Source organism: Rosa chinensis, chromosome 5 (genome assembly GCF_002994745.2).
Source record: "Rosa chinensis cultivar Old Blush chromosome 5, RchiOBHm-V2, whole genome shotgun sequence".
NCBI lineage: Eukaryota > Viridiplantae > Streptophyta > Magnoliopsida > Rosales > Rosaceae > Rosa > Rosa chinensis.
In genome coordinates, this window is record NC_037092.1 from 14940453 (window position 1) to 14962081 (window position 21629).

The 21629-nt window shown below is 37.0% G+C and overlaps 1 protein-coding gene across 2 annotated transcripts; it reads right to left on the reverse strand.

Moving 5' to 3' along the window:
- Positions 1–667: 667 nt before the first annotated feature.
- LOC112202052 (thioredoxin O2, mitochondrial) lies at positions 668–3731 on the reverse strand. 2 transcript variants are annotated; one of them, XM_024342955.2, is made up of 6 exons: positions 3413–3729; positions 3268–3318; positions 3101–3180; positions 1897–1941; positions 1383–1477; positions 668–902 (listed from the first exon to the last, which is right to left on the reverse strand). In XM_024342955.2, the coding sequence occupies exons 1-6, from the start codon at positions 3714–3716 to the stop codon at positions 890–892; spliced, it is 588 nt and encodes a 195-aa protein (XP_024198723.1). In that variant the 5' UTR covers positions 3717–3729; the 3' UTR covers positions 668–889. The 2 variants fall into 2 exon arrangements, with proteins under 2 accessions (XP_024198723.1, XP_040375534.1); XM_040519600.1 differs by lacking the exon at positions 668–902 and adding an exon at positions 962–1086 and having other exon boundaries at positions 3413–3731.
- Positions 3732–21629: the final 17898 nt, after the last annotated feature.

Sequence of the window (21629 nt, forward strand, 5' to 3'; positions counted from 1 at the left end):
TTAGGAAAAGTGAGGAAAGAGAAAACTAAATTCCTTATATTTACAGCAAACTCTAAAATTTAAGGAAGAATATGAAGATTTTAGAGATTGTTGTAAAATACGGAATCTGTTGGAGTTGGAGAAGAAAAAGAGGCTAAAGTTTTGACTTTTGCTTCCCTATAATACAGAAATTATAAGGAAACTGTTGGAGTTGCTCCATGCAATCAACTTCTATTTTTTTTTTTAAATAAATAAAAAATTATTAACATCTCTTATGTGGTTTCTCATAATTTTGCAATATCTTTCTTACATTGAGCCAAGTTAAACTTCATTAAAGTTTGAGTTTGTTCCATAATTGAGCTCAGCCGAGCCAAATTCAAGCTTGAGCTCGCAAAATATAGTTCTAGCTTGATAATCTTGACATTCACCTCCACTCGACTCGTTTACACCCCTATTTTAAATGCATGTTTTGTCAACCATTCAGCATCAAATTTAATTTATTTTTTCTTATTTTGAAATAAAAGAAGTGAAACAATGAAAAAGCATTAAAATAAAATATTTGCGAGTAACATTGGCAAGAGCACATATTAGTGACATATAAGATTCCATTATGCTTGCTGCTTGCAGGCTCTGAGTTCTGATTGCCTACAACAAATCATCAATAATGAGAAAGGGCCCAAGCAGACAATTGTATTTTGAACTAAACATTTTATTTAAAACTTCATCCATTGTACAGGTTCAGAATTCATATGGTTTTAAGATTTAACACGCTAAGACCTAGTGGGTCAACAAAAGACAAGCCAGTGTGGAGAAGAGAAAGCTTATAATCAGCTTCTTGTACAATGGTTTCATATTACATCTTTTGCTGGCAGCTCCACTTAGACTCGCCTTGTTTTGCTTCTCTCTTTGTTCACAAGTCCGGCCTGCAACATAACAGCCATAATCAAATGATACAACTGAAGGTAAAAACTATACGGTCATGTCTTAGATTATGTGTCTAGCAGGAGGGAGAGCGGAAAACAGCATGAATGCCTCTATTACCACACTTCAGTAATTCAAGTGAAAATGACCTGCAGATTCACAAACATGTCCCAAGTATCCAAATGTTTGGCATTTCAATGGAAACTAGTTAAACAAGTTAAGCAATAAAACATGAGTCACCTGATTTAATGCCATTAAGATTCCTAACAGTATATACACCACATCAAATGTTTTCCTTTCTATTATTTCTTTTGCATAATATTTCTTCAAGTATGCAGTAAATTAAAAGGAGAAACAAAATGCACCAAGAAATGAAGTTACGACCGCATTGAAAATATGTAAAATGCAGACATTTAAAGTAGCCTTTTTGTTGGTCCAAATGTAAAGGCACGAAAATGTAAAATATCTGGGTAAAGATTTACTTGTAGAGTTTTCCAAAAATATCTTTCAAGCGTGCAGCATCGGCACCAACAACTTCAGCTGCCATTTTCCCATTTTGAAAGAACTGGAATGTTGGCTGCAGCAAAATGCACATATCAGCAAAGTAATCTTCTCTTTTCTTGACAAAAAAAAAAGAAAAAAGGATTAAATATTATATATACTTGCTTGAACAAGTGTTTAGCATCTTCTCTAAACATTAACTGATAAGTAACTGCTCTAAATTCACAATGGCATGTCATATATGGCACAGCTAAACTCTACTTGCAGGGAAATCGAGAAGAAACGATACAATTAAAGTAGTACATACAATGATACAATATTCAACAGAGCGTCCCTATTATCGGAATAAGGAATCGGAGCATTGGAGTACTGGTGAAGAATTTATTCAACAGCCCAGCGCAAAAAGAGCTGTCTTTGCAGTACATATTAAACATTTGATCACGGAACAAAATATAGACATTTCATTCAAACACATAAGAGGATCAAGCCATTTACCACAGAGGAAATATTCAACTTGCCCAATGCACTTCCAAGGCCCTCCTATAGAGAGAAGAAACAATGTTAGTTTTACAGAATTTGACGCATACGAAGAAATAATATCATAATTCTTCTATAAGAATCTGCACGTCGGACAATAATTTTCTTAAAAAAAGTAACTACATGAGCAGGACATCAATGCATAGCCAATGAAATTCAATAAGAAGTTATCATTTACCAAGATATAGCTCAGATAAGCAGACAAGCATAGAAGAAACCTCCATGCCTTCCAAATAAATGAAATTAAGTGTAAATGAAATTAAATGTAGATGCAAATGCAAACATAGGTCACATATTATGTCAACAAGTTTATGGGGTTTATTTTTAAGCTAAACCTACATTGTATTAAGAAGTTAGAGGTTTAAAATTAATCATTCAAAAGTCTGCAGTAAGATTTTTATGGGATCTATGGGATAGAACGATGCCCTGGTTGCGCTAAATATACTAATGTCTTTACAACTCTCCTAGATAACTTTCTCAGGCTCATAAGCTGTTAGGTCTGTCTATTCAGAAATATTTTGCTTTATCATTACTGAAGTAAAGGCAATTTGCTTTTGTGCTGTCACTTCTAAAAGAACTTCAAAGCATCCAATCGATACAGTCTCCTCTTCACATTCTTATCAGCTTATGTATATGATCTCAAGTACATGATTGCACCCAGCCAAGATAGTCTCCTCTTCAGTATATGACCCCATATCAGTATATATATTAAACCACCATGGCCTATTAAATTAATGATTCATATATTCTCCATTTTCTTATGTAACTTGTGCACTATTTTGTAAAACCACAAAACCCAAACTTCAAGTTCCTCCATACGCTAACCTATAAACCCAAAGCATTCTGAACTCAGTTTTGTTATTTCTAAGAGGCAATAAATGTTTGACATGAGTACTATCACATGAAATTAAATACTGTTTTTCCTCCTTCACACCTACACATCACAATCCTATAATCAAAATTGTTCTTGCAACCAGAAAAAAAGAAACAAGAGTGCAAGCTAGTTAGCCATGGCCGCAAGCCCTAAACTTCAAAACGAACTAAACACAGTAAACTTATCATTCTTAAGAACCATAACAAGATACTACCTTTCATAATCTACCAACAAATTCAGTTCTTTCGACCTTAAATCATAATTCAAACAATACACAACTACACACACCTCGTCAATGTCAATCTTAAATGTCGTCACATGTGGGTACTTCTCACTCAATTCTCCAATAACTGGAGCTATGAACCTGCCTGCAAAGTACATCAAAGTTGCAAACACATCAATAACCCAAGTTTCGTCCTCATTTGGTAAAAAAGTAAAACTCTTTAACAACTTACACGGCCCGCACCACACTGCAGTGAAGTAAAAAATCGCCGGCAGAGACCCATCTATCACAGAACAAAGAAAAGATCAAAACTTTGGATCAAAGTTACATGCTTTCCTCAAAACCCAATTCAAAAAAAGCAATATATATATATATACCTTTAGCTTTGCTCAGGGCGCTCTTCAACTCATCCTCAGACTTAACGAGTACAATGTTGGAGGGAGCACCTGAGGATGAAGAGAGGGATCGAAAGGTTGAGAAATTGGAGAAGGGTTTTGGATTGGGAGGAGGTGAAGATTGGGTCTTTGAGAATGAAGTTAGGGTTGGGATTGAATAAGAAGGGAGGTTGTGGTGAGGAAGAAGAGCAGCGCAGAGGTTGCGGCGATTGGAAAGCAATTGGCGCACCAGGAGAAGCCCTGAGTTTCTTGTCGCCATTTTTGTGTCGAGCTCTGCTGCTTCCATGTGTAGGGAGGGTTTAAGGCGAAGAAGAAAGCGGGCCTTTAAAACCAAGAAGAAGAGCCCACAAGTAATATGGGCCATCAATAAATTTGGGCTTAATTGCGAATTTGCTCCCCTAACTTTGTCAATTTGCTGTTTTAGAATTTATTTCTGCCAATTTGCTATCCTTGAATTCCCAAATTAACCAATTTGCTACCCAACCATCAATTAGCTAGTTTCTGTTAATTTTTTCGTCCAGACATCAACACATGCATTGAGGGTTCTTTTGTATTTTTTTAATTAGGTTTTCTCTGAACCCTTACTTCAAACACGACTCCTCCATTCATTCTAAAAAAATACTCCTTCAATTTCATTTGACGCTCCTTCAACAAAAATGGGTTCTTCTTACCGGAGCATATCGATGAGAGATTCAAATAGAAGTTGAAAACCTAGCAAGACATAAATAGTTAGGAAATGTCTTGGGTACTACATCATGTAAGATCAAATTCTGAAAAGATTTTGGAAGTCTAGGTTTCAATTTCGGAAAACCACAGGTATAGACAATGCTTCTTTCATGTTTGATTGGTGCTTTTAGTTTGTTTTTTGTATGAACAATGTGACAAATGCGTTGTTTCGTTTTCATTGCTATTTATATGGATTATTGAACTTCTAGGTAAATCAAGGAGCCCATGTGAGGCAAATGCCAAGGCAATCTACAGTTCCAGTAAGCACACAAACAACTGAAAATTGGCGAGGCAAGTGTCAAGACAATTTGCTTCTGCAACAACCACACACTCTTCGGTTATTACGAAGAGGGCAAGTCCTTGGAGGCCATAGAATAGATAAAGCATCAGGCTTTAGGAATAGGGTGTCAACTTTTTATGATATCCAAGTTAGGATTAAGTCATCAGACCATATTTTGTTTGGGTTAAGTCATCTAATAAAATGTCATTCTCATACATTTGAGAAAAAACCATGTGATGTTTTGATGATCAGATCACCTTTTATGGTTTGTGAAAAATTGAACTTGTTTTTATTCATTTATTATTATTATTATTATTATTATTATGGTATAATTCATTTGATTTGTGTCTAATGCTAATGCTTTGTGTGTTTTTTTTTTCTTCTTTCAGATGCATTGGTTGGTTTTGAAAAACTAATGAATTGTCATATTTTTTTTTTAAATTATGAATATAACCTCACGTGTTGACGTCTGGACGAAAAAATTAATAGAAGAGAGTTTCTATTGAGACCTTTAAATTTGCTCATTTGACCTCTCATACTCTTTACACCTCCTTTGTGCTTTTAAGTACAAATATTTGCTCACTAAACCTCCTTTTGAATACCTCAAATAACCTTAGTTATATTATTCACATACAAAAAAATAAAATATACTCATTATATCTCTAATTCACTAACTACACCTCCATTCATTTTTTTTTTTTTTGTTCTTTTTTGCATGCAAACCTAAAAAATGCCCAAAATAAATTTCTATAACTTTAAATCATGAATCAAACGGTCATAACACATAAATTGATCAAGCAGTCATAAATCAAATGGTTAGACATGATTCCTATGTTTCTAACCCTTATAGAAAAAATGAAAGGTTACAAAAATTGATATAAATAAAAAAACCCGGAACAAACACAAAAAAAAAAAAAAAACTAAAAACCACCTTCTCCCACCCAAAGCTCATCCTCCAACCAAACCTTGAACGAAGTCTAGTTGATTATAATTCATTGTCTATAATTGTCATTTTACAAGAGGATATATATGTAATTCATTCATTCAAAAAATATAGAGGTCAAATGAGCAAATTTGGAGGTCCCAATAGAAATATTCTTAATAGAAACTAGCTAATTTGATGGTTGGGTAGCAAATTGACACCATAGTGAAAGCTAAGGGAGCAAACTGGCAATTAAGCCATAAATTTGTTTTTCTTTTGGTTTGGTGAGCTAGTTATTGTAAACTGATAATCGAAAAAAACCTAAATCGAAAAATGAATTTACACTTATCATTTGTCAAAAAATGGCTATGGTGTGTTGTTTTGCAGGTTACTGTATTCTCACTCGATATCTCAATCTACAGTTGTTGATCACTTCTTGCTTTATACCAGTTTGGGTTACTCACCAGACCTTATAAAATATTGCAGTAACATATGGTTTGCTCAACACTTACAAATATCATAGTGAAAGCACACTTCTCTTTTTTAGTTTTATGTGAAAATGATATATATATATATATATATATATATTTTTTTTTTTTTGAATAAAAGAATTATCTTCATAAATTGGAACTCAAAAGGAGTTGGTTACAATCTTGTTATAGCACATCCAGAAAACATTCTTGGAGTGTTTTCAAATTACAAATAATTTTTGCTAGCCTCAAGCCAGAATGACCGTTACATAACCTTCCGCTGTCATCTGATGACAGAACAAGAAGATGTGGTAGTATCCATGGTGGTATATAGAGATAGGTCCACTCATTAGACATCCAATGCTCACTTATTTCACAATAACTTGAATCCTTCTTTGGTATTACTCCAGAAGATTCACTAGTACTGCAGGTTTCACACAAGAACAAAGCTTGTTGGATTAAACCACCAGGATCTCAAATACGAAACCCCAATGGACTCGATCCCATAGATTTGGTCCATTGTTGGGCCCAAATCCAAACCTCATAAGTTGATTTGGGTATCCAAAGTGATTTGGGCACCCAAAGTGGTCGGGGCCTCCTTACTGACTTGGCCACCCCTCTATCATCGGTGGCGCCGCTTGTTGACAAACCACACACCGTCGTCTCACCTGCAAACTGTTCAATCAAGCCTTTCGCCGCCGCGCCATGGAGATTGCCACCCCTCGACATCGCTTCAACAGAACATAGAACAAAGCTCCTCCCCACTTTTTGATGGGTTCTGAACATGTGGTGTTACCTTGATCGATGGACTAGTTTTTCCATTAGCCACAGACAGCCAGATTTAAGCCTCAACTGCAAATCAAGGTTGTCTCTCCAATCACCCAAAAACTTCAATCGTCATCTGCTTGGTCGGACTCGACCGGGATCTACAAAACATGCCTTCCTTGCTAGTGTATTTTGGAGGGCTACATTGCCCACTAACACCTTCCAACGCTGGATGCTGGCCTGAGCATTTAACGTTCCCAACTTAGAGAGCAAATTTGTTGTGAACCAATCACAGCGAACATGTTCGATGGGTGTGATCGCGGGCAAAGGTCAACATTGGCAAGCTGGTATCAGGCAGCATAGGATGGAGAGGGGAACTCCACTTAGAAGGGAACATGGCTCTGGTTGTCGTGATTGAAAAAACCAGCCATGGCGGCTATGTTTCAGGAGGAGCCTAAGAGACGTCCTCATCAATAATAGAATCGTGCGGAAATGATATTAGTTGTTAATAACATTAACAACCTTAAGCGGCTGCCTCATGCCACCAAATTCTGGGAGTCTCAGAGGATTCATTTTTCGTATATAACTTTTATTAGTTTATAACATGTATATATAGAGGGTCCTTCCACTAAGAGTTTTTTTTTTTTTTGCCATTTTAAGAATCCCTTGTGGGACCTACTTTTCGATTACATTTCGGCATCTCAACCGTTCAGGTTTTAGGTCTTAATGTATAGATCACTTCTGCAAATTTTCAGCCAAATTGATGACTGTTAAGATATTGAACTAGATTAAATCAATGGACGAACCGAATCTGTCCAACCTAAACCGTTAGTGTTCATAATTGTAAATCGCATTTATAATGCAGGGTTAGCCTTGAGGGGTGCCAACCTTAAATGGCTGCCTCATGCCACCAAATTCTGGGAGTCTTGGAAGATTCATTTTCCGTATATAACTTTTATTAGTTTATAGCATATATATATATATAGAGGCCCGTTCTGAAGCGGACGGCGATGCAGCGGAGGCGTTCCAGGCGGCGACGGTGGCGCGCGGCTTGCAGGAGGGAGGCCGGAGGCATCTTGGACTGTTCTGGGCAGTGTTCACGGTCGGAGGAGGTCGGGGTTGCAGGTTCTGGGCAGCAACCCGACCTGCAACTGCAGGTTTTCTGGGCAGCCCTCCAACAACATCGCCGGCGACTCCACCTACTGCAGACGGCTCCGCCCGACCCCTGGCGTCCTTCCGGCAACCCTCGCAGCTCCGTCGCGCCCCGAGCCGAGCTGCAGCAGCGCCGTCCGCACTTTAACGAAAGTGCGGACGTCCTCTTTGGAACGCCTCCGTGTGTGTGTGTGTGTGTATATATATATATATATATATCAAGGACCAAAATTTCGAGTTTCGAGGAAATTTCGATGGTCCCGGAAACGGAAATTTCGACGGAAATATCGAGGATATATCGATTTCGGTAAATAATCAAGAAAAATGATGGAAATTTGAAGAAAAACATGGAAATTTTAAGTGAAACTTTAAGAAATGTTTATTCAACTATATTATCTACTCTATTTGAAAAGAATATATTGAACAAGCTTCATTTCATAGTGATTTGTAGTGATTAAGGGTTGAATTGGTATATATAGAATCACTGACAAACAACAATTATAGAATTTGACTTAATACAACCTATATATTTATTATTAATTATGAAAATAAATTATAAAAAGCAAATACTTAGTAACCTTGAGTAACTAATTTTTTATTCGAAAACAAAAAAATGTGAGTGATGAAGTAGAAATAGAAAGAGTGACATGAATATGTTGAAAATTTTTATATTTATAGAGTTAGAATTTCAAAAGGTAAGTTGAAAAATATTGGAGTGAAGTAAAGTGAATTTTGATGGTTGAATTAAAAATTTGCAACTCTTGATATTGTGTTTTATAACAAAAAAAGAAGAAGGATAATTCATCAATTTTATATGTCCAGAACAGACTATATTAATAAAAAGATGTTAAGATTGAGGACATGCAAGAGCATCCCAGCAGAGTTGGTTTTGGTGCTGGGTCTCTTCCAAGAAGACAGAGGTTCGAAACCATCATCCGCACAACTGTTGAGAATTTTTTGTTTGAGAGCAACTCATGAAAATTTCAAAATGTCGCGATATTTTCTATAATATCGAATATATCGCAAAATATCGAGATATTTCGAAATTTTCGGACGAAATAATCACGGTATGTGGAGAAAATATCTCGCAGGTTCAAAAAAACGATAATTTCAGTATCACTGATTTTATCGAATTTTTAGTCTTTGATATATATAGAGGGCCCTTCCATTAAGAGAACCTTTTTTTTTTTTAAGGGATCCCTTGTGGGACCTAATTTTCAATTGCATTTCTGCAACTCAAACGTTCAGGTTTTATGTTCTAATGTATAAATCACTTCTACAAATTTTCAGCCAAATTGATGATCGTTAAGATATTAAACTAGATTAAATCAATGGACAAACAGAATCTATCCAACCGTTAGTGTTCATAATTGTAAATCGCATTAATGATTATCAATTTGGTTGAAAATTTGCGAAGATGATATACTCATACGCATCTAAAAACTGAACGGTTGAAATGTGGATATGTGAGGGCCTATGATAAGAGCATATTTATGCGATGTTAATAGCGTTAATCTCCATACTTTCTTTGTTAGTTTAGTGTATTTTCTAGTTATTTACTTTGTTTATTTGTTTTATAGGTATCTTGGAGTAAAGAATAAGAAAAGAAGTAAAAGAGGGATTGAAAAGCAAAATCGGGAAATCTGCCTGTGCAGATCAGTTAACTTCGACAGAGCACTGAGACCAACTCAGAACGATCCAGACGATGATCTTTATATTGATGGATAGCCTCGGATGTCTAGTTTCCGAATCTTTTTACGGCTCATCAATATCATTTTTCTAGAGGAAGTTATGGCCGATTTAGTACAAGAGGTCAGGCTGAGCGTGAATCTGAGGTTGGACGGGAATTTATGTTTCGAGGCCCAAATCACACCAAGAAGCCCAAGGACGAGTTTGTGCTTCATATTCCGACTTATGATGGACAAATGGCATGATGTGAATGGTTAGAATAAGTCATCAAGTTCAAGAGCCAATAGGAAAACTCCACCTAAGCACGTGAACCCTAATTCTTTTAAGTTTTGGATTTCCTAACCTCCAAGCATATACAAAGGGGATCAATCTGCAGTAGCTCTCTCTCTCTTCTTCTTCCTCCCTTTTTCATTATTTTGTGTTTTTGATTCCATTATGTGTAACTAAATTTCCAGTAGTTAGGGGGCAGTTGAAACCCCTAGACATGATCCATAACATGCTTTGACATTCAATTTGTTTTCCAATTAATAAAGTTGAGGTTTTGTTTACCGATTTCTCATTGATGAATTCTATGTTTGTGTGCTTTGGAGGCCTACTTAGTATGCATGCTAGGGTTCTAATACTTTGATTGTTTGATGCCTGGATCAATAGCTGGATTCCTCAAATTGTCTGGAGAAGTAATTGGTAGTTTTCACTAGCAAGTAAACAAAACCCTAGGTTTAGCAAGGCTCTAAGTTAATTGCGATGCCTAGTGATTGCTCAAACTCTTTTCAAACTTAATGATCTCTGCATGTTTAATCTAATAAGCGTACCTTTAGGTTGCATTGCTTGGGAATAGTCTAGGTGTAGAGCACTTCCTGCCTAGCGTACAAAGTAAGAAAGAGTAATAGGTTGTGTTCAAGCGTACCGAGCCAATCTGAGTGTCTTCAACTAAGTTAATTGGTAGTAAATTGGACAAAGTGTATTGTGTGTGATTGTTGGGGGTGGATACTTCCTTCCTAGCTAGTTTCATTATATTGATATCAACCAGTCTCAAATCTGTTCCAGTTTCGTTTTTCTTTCTGTTCTCTGTTTTGACGTATTTTATTCTCATAGTAAACGAACTCCAAAAATTCCCAAATTTTGTGTGATGGACGCCTTGTGTGTCTAGTACGTCTCTGTAAATTTTCATATTTTTCTGGGTTGTTTTGGTTAGGATTTTAGTTTGTTTTTCGACTGCTGTTCAGTAGGAACTGCAGTCACGTTTTGTGACTTTTGTTGAAGCTTTTAGTTTAACTTAATCCTCTGCGGGAGACCCTTATTTCCCTATATTACAATTGACATATTTGCAGGAGAATAAGGAAAATCAATAGCTTATAAATTTAGCTATCAGCTTAATAAGCGATCCCTTAAATAGCAAAAAAAAAAAAAAGATCTCTCACTAGAAAGGGTGTGTATTTGCATTGTACTCCAGTACAGCTACGACTTGCCGTCATGTCACCAAGGTTGACAAGCATGACAAGACGCAGTTGTACTGCTGGAGTACAATTACAAACATGTTGTTGAAAGCATTTGAAACGCGTGATTACCAAACTTAACCTATAATTACAGCCGGATAAGTAACATTACATTTGGAACGTCTTTGATGTAGCATTGTTCGAACAAGAGTAAAATCTAATTTTGGTCTATCTGTTGTAAAAAATATGGGACGGAATTCCTGTAAAATCAAAACACAGAATAATATAATAATATCTTGGGAAATAAGAATAATGATATAGATGAGAAAATAAAATAAAGTAAGAAAATAATATAATATATAGATTTTATATAGGAAAACTTATCGAGTAGAGGTGTGCAAGCGTACTGTCCTAAGAGAAGATTCGTCCCCTACTGCACAGGGTTGAATGACAAACTTCCCCCAAGATACAACAACTCTTCGAGCTCCGTCGTGCAGTTAAGAAGCCCCATTGAACCTTAATCACCCGTGCACTCAAAACGGTGTATAAGTAAAGTATGTATATGTATAGTTTGTAAGAATATCTTTGGTAGAGGTATTTGGCTAGAGTGGTTGCATTATGATGGATTATACCGTCATGTATACCCTCATTATCCGACAATCTAAACTCCCACACATGTGCATGTTTCATGTCTCACCATATGTCTTCCAACCATAGCCACGTACCCTTATATGGGCCACATTACCATACCATCAATAACCTCATTAACCATATAACGGTTAAATAATAATCATATATTTAAAACATAAAACTGTTAAACCATAAATAGAGTAATAAACACAAAAAGAAAATAACCCCCAAAATAAATAAAGAAATAAATAAAATATATTTTAATTTTAAATCATAAAATTTCCAACACTATCTTTGACGGAAGCTAATCTACCATTACAGTTTGATGCACTGTAAAGTTGCAGTACTCTCAAGATACGTTAATATGTAGTAGGCTTGTAATGGAAACAGTGGAAACATAGCCTAAACAGAATAGAAATATAAGTTTTTACATGAGCCAAAAGCATTTTTCGTAGGACCGAATTCTCTTCCATGTCAAATCCCAGTCTCCTAGCAAAACGGTTCTGACAATAGCCATGGAAACAGAGCTCAACCTATGCCGGACCACAAAGAAGCAACTGCATGCCTCACCCATTTATACAAAGAAAGTAACTGAACAAAGTCTTGGTTCTTCTTCTCCAATAGATGATAATGGTTTTTTGTTTAGTCATGCAACCGAGCATATTAAAGTTGTATTATCTAAATTCAATCACATAAAGAGAATTGCGTAAATACTTATGCAGTACATGTAATCCGTAAATATTGCTAGTTTAACAAGATAATTACGAGTAAGATAGGAAGACATGCGTTCGACTCTTCCTCTTTATTAGCATAGTTGTCTACGTTCATCTGCAAGTAGCAAATTAAAGCAGCATGCCATATAGTCCGTAGATTTTAAATCTGCGAATGACCTAATTAAGTTTAGTCTTGCAACAACTCGTAACTAATATTGGTCATAGCTAGACGTTGCACCAACCAGTAAGTTTTAGCTCACCTGCTTCGCCTATTCCCCAAGAAATATCAATATCAAGACCTTACTTAACCCCTTATCTCAGATAAGGACATCCCCAGTTTATGCGTCTCAATCTCATCCAGTTATGGACTTAACTTGAAGCAATTGGGGTGGATGGGTTTGATAGTATTTAATCAAACTTGGGATTGATCACCTAATACATTGCCTAAATGACTATATCACCCTAGTACCACAAAGTACAAGATGATATCATAATTCTCAAATCATGTTTGCCATATTGGGTTGGACTGTTGGAGGACACGGATGCCTCTTGGTGGAGGATGAAGGGACTCCCATTGTCTTTGCATGGGTTGTTTTTATTGTCTTGGTTAGTGCTTTTAGTGGAATATCATTCAATAAACTTTGTTTCTCCAATATAGTTAGTGCCTTGGTGGAAACAATGTCATCTTTCCAACCAAAATCGGTACTCTAGCTCATGGAAAAAAAAAAGTAAAATTGAATTCAATCAAACATTCTAACAAATTGAATTCAATCACTCTTAAATCTCAATTATTAGTGAAAATTTATACAACTCACACACGTAAACCACCTGTTTGTGACTTTGATTTAACATTTCTCATTCACTTGTTTGGCAAACTTCACATCAAGAGAGCCCATTTCACTAAAAGAAAAAGGTTAATTATTTAGAGGACACGTGTCACCAAGTTCGTTAGTTTATTTTCAGCAAGAAGATATTTAAAAAGAAAGCAGGGGGAGAAGAAGCAATAGCATGTAGCGATGGGAAAGTCATCTGCGTAAGCACTTCAGTCACCGTAGAATTAGAAGCCTGGTCAAACCCATTCGACGGCTGCCGTCTCCTCTGTTACGTTCAGAACAAGACGTTGACGATTTTCCGTTACACCCAACACAAGTCACCTGTAATTCCGAAACTACCCTCGTACAAGTCCCTCATTTCTTTTGCTTTGAATTTTTGGTAGGTTTTGGACCCAAGTGGACACTTTTTTGATTAATTCTTTTCTTGCCAGAAAAAACACGGTTTTTTTTTATACGACAAATTCAACTTTAATTTCACGTTTTCTCACTCTTTCCCAGATAAAATATAAAAATATGACTGCAAGTAAAAAACTGACAAGAAATAATTTATAAAAGGACGAAAAGGCACATGGCCGGGTTAGACCAAACTTAACAGTGATGTGCCCGCTAATATAATCCAATAATCTTTATCAACTGGATTCTTTTAAGGATCTTCGACTCAAAGCATCAAAATAAGTAAAAATTATCCTACTTACCTCAGTAACAGATTTTTATTCCTACATACACAATTTAATGTCAAATGACTATTTTACCCTCGACCCAATTAAAAAATGACAACCATTGCCACTTAACATCAATCTCTCTTATCCCACACTGACTCACTCAGCTCGTCGAAAATCTCCGGTAAGCTTATCCTCTCTCTCTCTCTCTCTCTCTCCCCCCCCCGGTGAAGGATCTCGGCAATTGGAGTCGTTTGCTGCTTCACCGGATTTGATGTACCGGGTAAAGTTCGACCCGGCCACATTGGAGCTGGTTCCGTAGCTGGATGTCGTCGTACCAGAGGTAGAAGACCTTTTGGCAAGTCAGAGCGGTATCCAGGAATCATAATTGAGGACGTCAGGGTCAAAGGGTTCAATTCCGGCAACCGGCACGGGTTAGTTCACTTGGTTCCCTTCTACATCGTTGTCGTGGAGGTTCAATTGGTTGTGAGTTTTCGTTACCTTAGTTGTGGGTCTTGAACTGGAGGTTCACTTGGTTCTCTTCTCTCCATAATGAAGTCCTCATTCAAAATTAAATCAAAGATTAGCTATGCTTTGTAGCTCTGAAGAGGTTAATTAGCTGAACAAAGCATCCATGGAAATAGAGACGAAGCAAGCCAGCAGCCTGGCCAATGTGAGTTTACTATTTGGTGAGATAAACCCTTTTGCACTTGTTGATATATAAAATAGAAAGGAAGGCCATCACGTGCTCTTGTTGATATATAACACAGAAGAAGGCTATCACATTGATATGTGTGAACTAGAAGTTGGAAAATGCAAAATTCTATTCCTATAATATTCTGAATGTTTCTTATTTTGGAGCATTAGTGATTTAATTGCTACTAGCCTTTTCTACTCTTTTGTGAATTTGTTCCGTAGACTTCAAAAGTTTATTGGAGGTTTGTCAAAGGTCTATTGGGGGGGCAATAAGCGTCTATTGGGGGACAATAGATTTTTTGAATTGATATAATTTCTTTCGTATTTTTTTCTTTAATCAAAGTTTTATTTGTCTAACTTTAAGAAGATTAGTTCTCATTCCGGTGACCGAAAGTTCTATTAGGGGGCAATAGACGTCTATTGGGAGGCAATACATGGCTGATAGTCATCTATTGGGGTGCAATAGACGTCTATTGGGGTGCAATAGATGTCTATTGGGGTGCAATAGACGTCTATTGGGGGGCAATAAACGTCTATTGCCCCTCTATTAGGGGGCAATAGATGTCTATTGGGGGCAAAAAAACATTTCCAGTGAGATTTTCAGCAAATTCAGATGGGCGACGGCCAGTGACCGGAATTCGGCGAAAGTTGGCCGGAATCCGGCTACCGATGACGGGAATCCGGGCAAAATTGGCAAGATTCCGGCGACCGGTGACCGGACTCCGGCGAAGTCTCCTATAGTTTCTCTCTCTTCCATTTTCTCTCTCTCTCTAAATAATAAAGGGGTGAGAGTAAAATGGTATTAAAAAAAATCTTAATGGGGTATTAGGGAAGACCTCCTTAGAGTGTTTTAGGTAAGAGAGAATTAAAAAAACTTAATGGGGTAAGTGGGAAAAAAAATCTCTAAAAATGGGGTAAATGGACAAAAACCCTTCTTTTAAAATTCTTTCCTCTATTTTATAGCGGGAAGATTCTGAAAATAGAAATTGAAAATAGAAATACAATGGATAATTTTTTATTTCTCAACACAAAACAAATCTAATTTTAAATTTACAGTATTTATTTTTGAAAGACAGTCAAGGACAAAGGGGGTTAAAACTGTTTTCCGTCCTCCCTATGCAATAGTTATTAGTAAACTTTTTCTTCGATGTTGATCGTTAGTTGTTGGTGAGAAGATAATTTATAAAACGTTTAAAACTATGTGCCTGTTAAAGGAAAAACACGTTATGTGTTTTCATCAAAGTAACTGATGAAGAGGGTAAGGAATTATCGGTTACAGCTCAATCATCCATTATTGTCATTATTGTTTACCATTGTAATCCTCACCCTATATAAAGAGACTATCTAATGAAATGAGTAGATGAATTTCTCCATTTTACTTTTATACGTTATCAGCAGATGAATTTCTCCATTTTACTTTTACACGTTATCAGCACGCTCAGAACCAATAGCCAAGAAAAAAAAGAGAAAAAAAAAAAAAACCCTAGATTTTTTTCTTCTTCTCGTCGAAACAAGAAGAAAAAAAGAAAAAAAAAACCCAAATCTATCAAGTTGAGCCGCGCTGCGTCTTTCCTCGTCAAGCCAAGCCGCACGGTCTAGCTCAGAGCACAGAACCCACCAGATCTATATCGGCTCCTCGGATCGTTACGCATGCTTGCATCAACACCTGCGTGCGCTAGGATCGTTTTGTTTTCTCAAAACCAAGTATGTTCTCTTTTATTTATTTAATTTCATACTCCGGTAAATTTAATTATTTACAATTAGAACTTTTGAGCATGTATGGTTAGATAATATTGATCATTTTAGCATGCCTTGTTATTTTATCTATGTTTTATTATTCGTAGAAATTTGAACATGCTATATTATTGCTGTTATTATGTGTAGCATATATTTTGTTATATATTATTTGTGAAATTTTGAGCATGTCTTGTAATTTATATTACTACCTTCTATAATTGTTTTTAATGTGAAATTCTAAAGCATGTTTTTTTTTAAATAATTGTTTTATTTAGCATGTTATATATAAATTGAGTTTCGCCCTGATAATGAAAAGTCATGCACATTATAAATACATAATTACCGTGATAAAGTATTTTTCACATAGTATCATAAAAATGTGACCATTACGAATCTTAGTCTTGAAATCTAATTCATATCCTTGGAAAATAATTCACGTGGATGTCTTTATGACTGCGTAATTTATATATCTTATATCTTGTCTATGTAGATGGCTAATCCAACTGGACCTGAATTTGACATTTTGGACTCAAAAGTACTTGAGTACCATCGTTGGGTTTCTGATGTGGAAACCGCCTTTGTGCCAAAAGACTACACTGCCACCATCCAAACTCCCACCGACCCTAAAGACGATGAACTGTCTAACAAGGTGAAAGCAAGTGCCATAATGTTTCTAAGACTACATATTGATCCTAGCCTACGCTGGGAGTACCTTCAGTTGAAGGCACCCAAAGAACTGTGGGATGCCCTTAAGGAACGTTTTGGGAACATTCATGACACTTTGCTCTCAGAACTGACCGTTCAGTGGAATGAAAGCCGCTTGCTTGACTACAAAAGGATCAATGACTTCAACAAGGACATGTTGCGCCTAAAGGCACGTCTCAATTTCTGTGAAAAGGAACTTACAGAAGATGATATGATCCAGAAGATTCTTTCCACTTTTCCCACTTCAGCACTTATACTAGTGAACCAGTATAGGCTGGAGTATGACAGCAAAAGAATCACAACCTTCAATAAGCTAGTCAACCTACTGTAAGTGGCTGAGAGGCATAATAAAGTTCTTTTGAACAACAATGTCAGGCCCGTTGGGACAAAGAAAATTCGCGAGGCTAATTATGGTAAAGTGAAAGGTGGAAAGAACCCCAATACAAAGGGGGTTGGACGTGCTGATCCCTACCCACGTGGAAATAATGCACCACGTGGAAAGGGACATGAGGGTCATGGTATAGGCCGTGGAGGCCCTCCTAATGTATGGCGCAGAGATGGTGGTGCTGGCTCTAGTAGTCATGGAAACAAGGTGCAAAAGGCACCTAAGAACCCTTCAGTCAAAAAGGAAAGAGTTGGGAATGAAACATGTTGTAAGTGTGGAATTATTGGGCATTGGTACAAGAACTGCCAAGGAAGCAACAGAGTAGCAACCACTTACAAGAGGTATATGAAGTCTAAAGAATAAGAAGCTCACTATATGGAAGAAGGAGGCCATGACCCAGACGTCAACCTCACAATTGCAGACTTCAATAGCAACAAGGAACTTGCTCAGTCAATGGATCCTCCAGATTATGACTGATCTGCTTTATTTATTTATTTTATTTTCCAAAGACAGTTGTGAATGCCTAATGCCTCTTTTTTTTTTAATTAGACTATTGCTTGGTCTTAAAGTTTATTTAAATAATGGTTTGATGAATTAGGTTTCTGAACATGACCTTGATTTGATTATCGTTGGCTTATTAATAAATTTCAGATTTTATTCTGAAGCATTGAATTTATTCGATTTTATTTACTACTGTGGGACCCAAGCCACAACTACACACATATACTTGGTTCGAAATAGCACTATAAAGACGTAAAGCAATACATCTAGAAAAATCAAGAAAATTATTAGAATGAAAAGATTATCATTATACCTAAATTGAAATACTCTAAAGAATATGAGATGCACAATGTTTAAAGTCACAGACACTCTGTATGCACCAAAAGCTAATCGAACCTTGTTAAGTCTCAAAGATATTTGTGCATACGATTATCATATAGAAATCCACTGTGAGAATGGAACCGAATACCTTTATATTACCTCTAATGAATGTGGAAGGAAACAAATTTTAGAGAAACTAATGAGTCAATCTAGTGGACTGTACCTCACTATTATTCGGATAATTGAATCATATGCTGTCACCAACAATGAAATGTGGGACACAGACTCATACAGGGTTTGGCATGACCACCTAGGGCACCCTGGTCGTGACATGATGATATGTATTTTAAAATACTTACACGGACATCCCTTCTCTCGAGTGAAAAATATAATGAGACAAAAATCCGCCACACTGCAAGGTGTAGGTCCTAGTACTGCTCAAATGCAACCATTGCCTTCTGAAGTACTAGAAGCACTACCTCCCTCCTATTATGCCTCATTGACTATTTCAAATGCACATCACTCATTTTGCAAAGCCTGCTCTTTACTTCTTTAGTAAAAACAGGATCGAGACCTTTCTATGCTAAAGATACAAAACAAAACATTCCATTCTTACAAAGGATACAAAAAGATATCTGTGGACCTATCCATCCAAAATGTGGACCATTCAAGTACTTTATGGTTTTGGTGGATGCTTCAACACACTGGTCAAATATCGCATTATTGTCCATAAGAAATGCTGCATTTGCAAAACTCCTAGCACATATTATATGTTTAAGGGCTCACCACTTTGATCACCCTTTCAAGTCTATAAGGCTTGATAACGCTGGAGAGTTTACATCAAAAGCATTTGATGATTATTGCATGTTTATTGGGATCGATGTAGAGCATCATGTACCCTATGTGTATACACAAAATGGTCTCGCAGAAGCCACCATCAAAAGGCTACAAATGGTGGCTAGGGCACTGATTATGCGCATCAACCTGCCTATATCTGCTCGGGGTTATGCAATATTATACACAGTTTTACTTATTCGTTTCAGACCCACTGCTAGCCAACCATTTTCTGCATACTAGTTGGTAACTGGATATGAGCCTGACATTTCACACTTACTCATATTTGGTTGCGCAGTATATGTGCCTATTGCGCCCTCACAGCACACCAAAATGGGTCCTCAAAGACGATTAGGTATTTATGTTGGATACGAATTTTCAATCATTATCTGCTATTTGGAACCCTTGATAGGCGATCTCTTTACCGCTAAATTTGCGGATTGTTACTTTGATGAGATAGTCTTTCCGTCGTTAGGGAAAGATAGGAAAAAAATTTTCCAAGGGAACGACAGGAATTGTCATGGTTTGTCCCCACTCTGTCTCATTTTGATCCCGCACTTCACAATGTGAAAGTGAAGTGAAAAGAATAATCGATCTTCAGAATATAGCATATTAGATGCTTGATATATTTATTAATATCGCAAAAGTGATGAGATCACATATACCATCTGCAAATATGCCTACAAGGTTAGAAGTCCTCAACAAGGAGCACGGCGTCGTAGATAGAGGCGTTGCAACCACACTTAGTGGAGGTGTGGTTGACGTCGTGGCTCCCTTAAGGAAGAGGGGGAGGCCACTTGGTTTGACTAACACTCACCTCCAAGGTAGAAGAGGGCGAGTAAGGCACAAACCAATCCATTAATCATCAATGTAGAGAATCCCTTTCGTGAGATTATCTCTAATTATAGTTATATCCATGAATCAATACTGGAGGACGCTCTGATGTTTGAAATGATTCCAGAGAACAAAGAAATCTCAATGGATTATGAGAGTGTGTTTGAGTTGATGGAGAGATCTTCCACATACATTGATGATGTATTTGCATACACTGTTGCTCAAGAAATCATAGAGCACGATGATATCGAACTACGCTCTGTTGCAGAATGTCAACAAATAGCATATTGGCCTAAATGGAAAAAAGCAATCTAGGCAGAACTAGATTCTCTGGCAAAGAGACAAGTATTTGGTCCCGTAGTGCTAACCCCACCAAGTGTAAAGCCTGTAGGACATAAATGGGTCTTTGTCAGAAAGCGTAATGAGAAAAATGAAGTCTTGAGGTCCAAGGCTCGTCTTGTGGCACAAGGTTTCTCATAACGCCCTGGAATTGACTACGAGGAGACATATTCTCCCATAATGGACGTTATAACGTTCCGCTACTTAGTTAGCTTGGTAGTTTTCGAAGGTCTGGAAAGGCAGCTCATGGATGTGGTTATTGCATATCTCTATGAGGACTTTGATTCAGATATATATATATATATATATATATATATATATATATATATGAAAATGTCTGATGGCCTTACATTACCCAAGTCAAGTGACTCTAAACCACGGAGTGCGTTTGCAATTAGGTTGAAATACACACTTTACAAATTGAAACAATCCCGGAGGATGTGGTATACCCGTCTAAGTGAGTACTTGATTAGGAAGGGATAAAAGAATGATAAATTATGCCCATGCGTATTCATAAAGAAAACAAGTTCCAGATTTGCAATTGTAGTTGTATATGTCGATGATATGAACATAATAGGTACTCTTGATGAAATAAGAGAAACCGTGAGCTACTTGAAATCCGAATTTGAGATGAAGGATTTTGGAAAAACTCAATTCTGTCTAGGCCTTGAACTAGAACACCGAGTTTGTGGAATACTAATCCACCAGTTTGCGTATGTCCAAAAGATACTCAGGCGATTTAACATGGACAAAGCGCATCCTGCTAGCACTCCCATGATCGGTTGAAGTTTGGATGCAAGGAAAGATCCATTTCGTCCAAAGGAAGATGACGAAAAGGTGTTGGGAGTTGAAATTCCCTATCTAAGTGTAATAGACGCATTATTGTACTTAGTCCAGTGCACTTGACCATATATTACATTCTTAGTGAACTTGTTAACTAAATTTAGCTCAGCGCCAACGCAGCTTAGAATGGTATCAAGAACATTTTTTGATACCTAAAAGAAACTATTGACTCGGGCCTGTTCTTTCCCTACAGAGAGACAAGAGGGACTGCAGATGGAACTGCAATCCCTGAAGGAAATGTTGATAGCAAAAGCGCCACTCACTACACCGAAACCCCAAAAAATTTTTTGGTTGGTTTTGTAGATGCTGGGCACCTCTCTGACCCACATAAAGGTCATTCCCAAACTGGTTATATATTTACCATTGGCAACACGGCGATATCTTAGAGATCAACTAAGCAAACCCTTGTGGCTACCTCCCTGAACCACTCTGAGATCATTGCTCTACATGAGGCGGCTAGTGAGTGTATATGGTTAAGGGCTATCATAACATATGTTCGAGGGACTAGTGATTTGAGTTTTACCACTGAAGAGCCTACTTGCATTTATGAAGATAATGCAGCTTGCATCGAACAGATGAAGCTAGGATATATCAAGGGTGATAATACAAAACACATATCTCCAAAGTTTTCTACAATAAGCAACAACAGACTCTCCTCAAGATTCAAGTGAATCAAGTAAGATATGAGGAGAATGTAGCAGATTTGTTTACCAAATCATTGCCAAAAGC

Coding starts and splice junctions, on each gene's coding strand:
- LOC112202052 (XM_040519600.1), bottom strand. CDS start 3,716: ATGGAAGCAGCAGAGCTCGACACAAAAATGGCGACAAGAAACTCAGGG. Junction 3,319..3,412: donor CGCCCTGAGCAAAGCTAAAG/GTATATATATAT, acceptor GTTCTGTGATAG/ATGGGTCTCTGCCGGCGATT. Junction 1,087..1,382: donor ATTTTTGGAAAACTCTACAA/GTAAATCTTTAC, acceptor TTGAAATGCCAA/ACATTTGGATACTTGGGACA.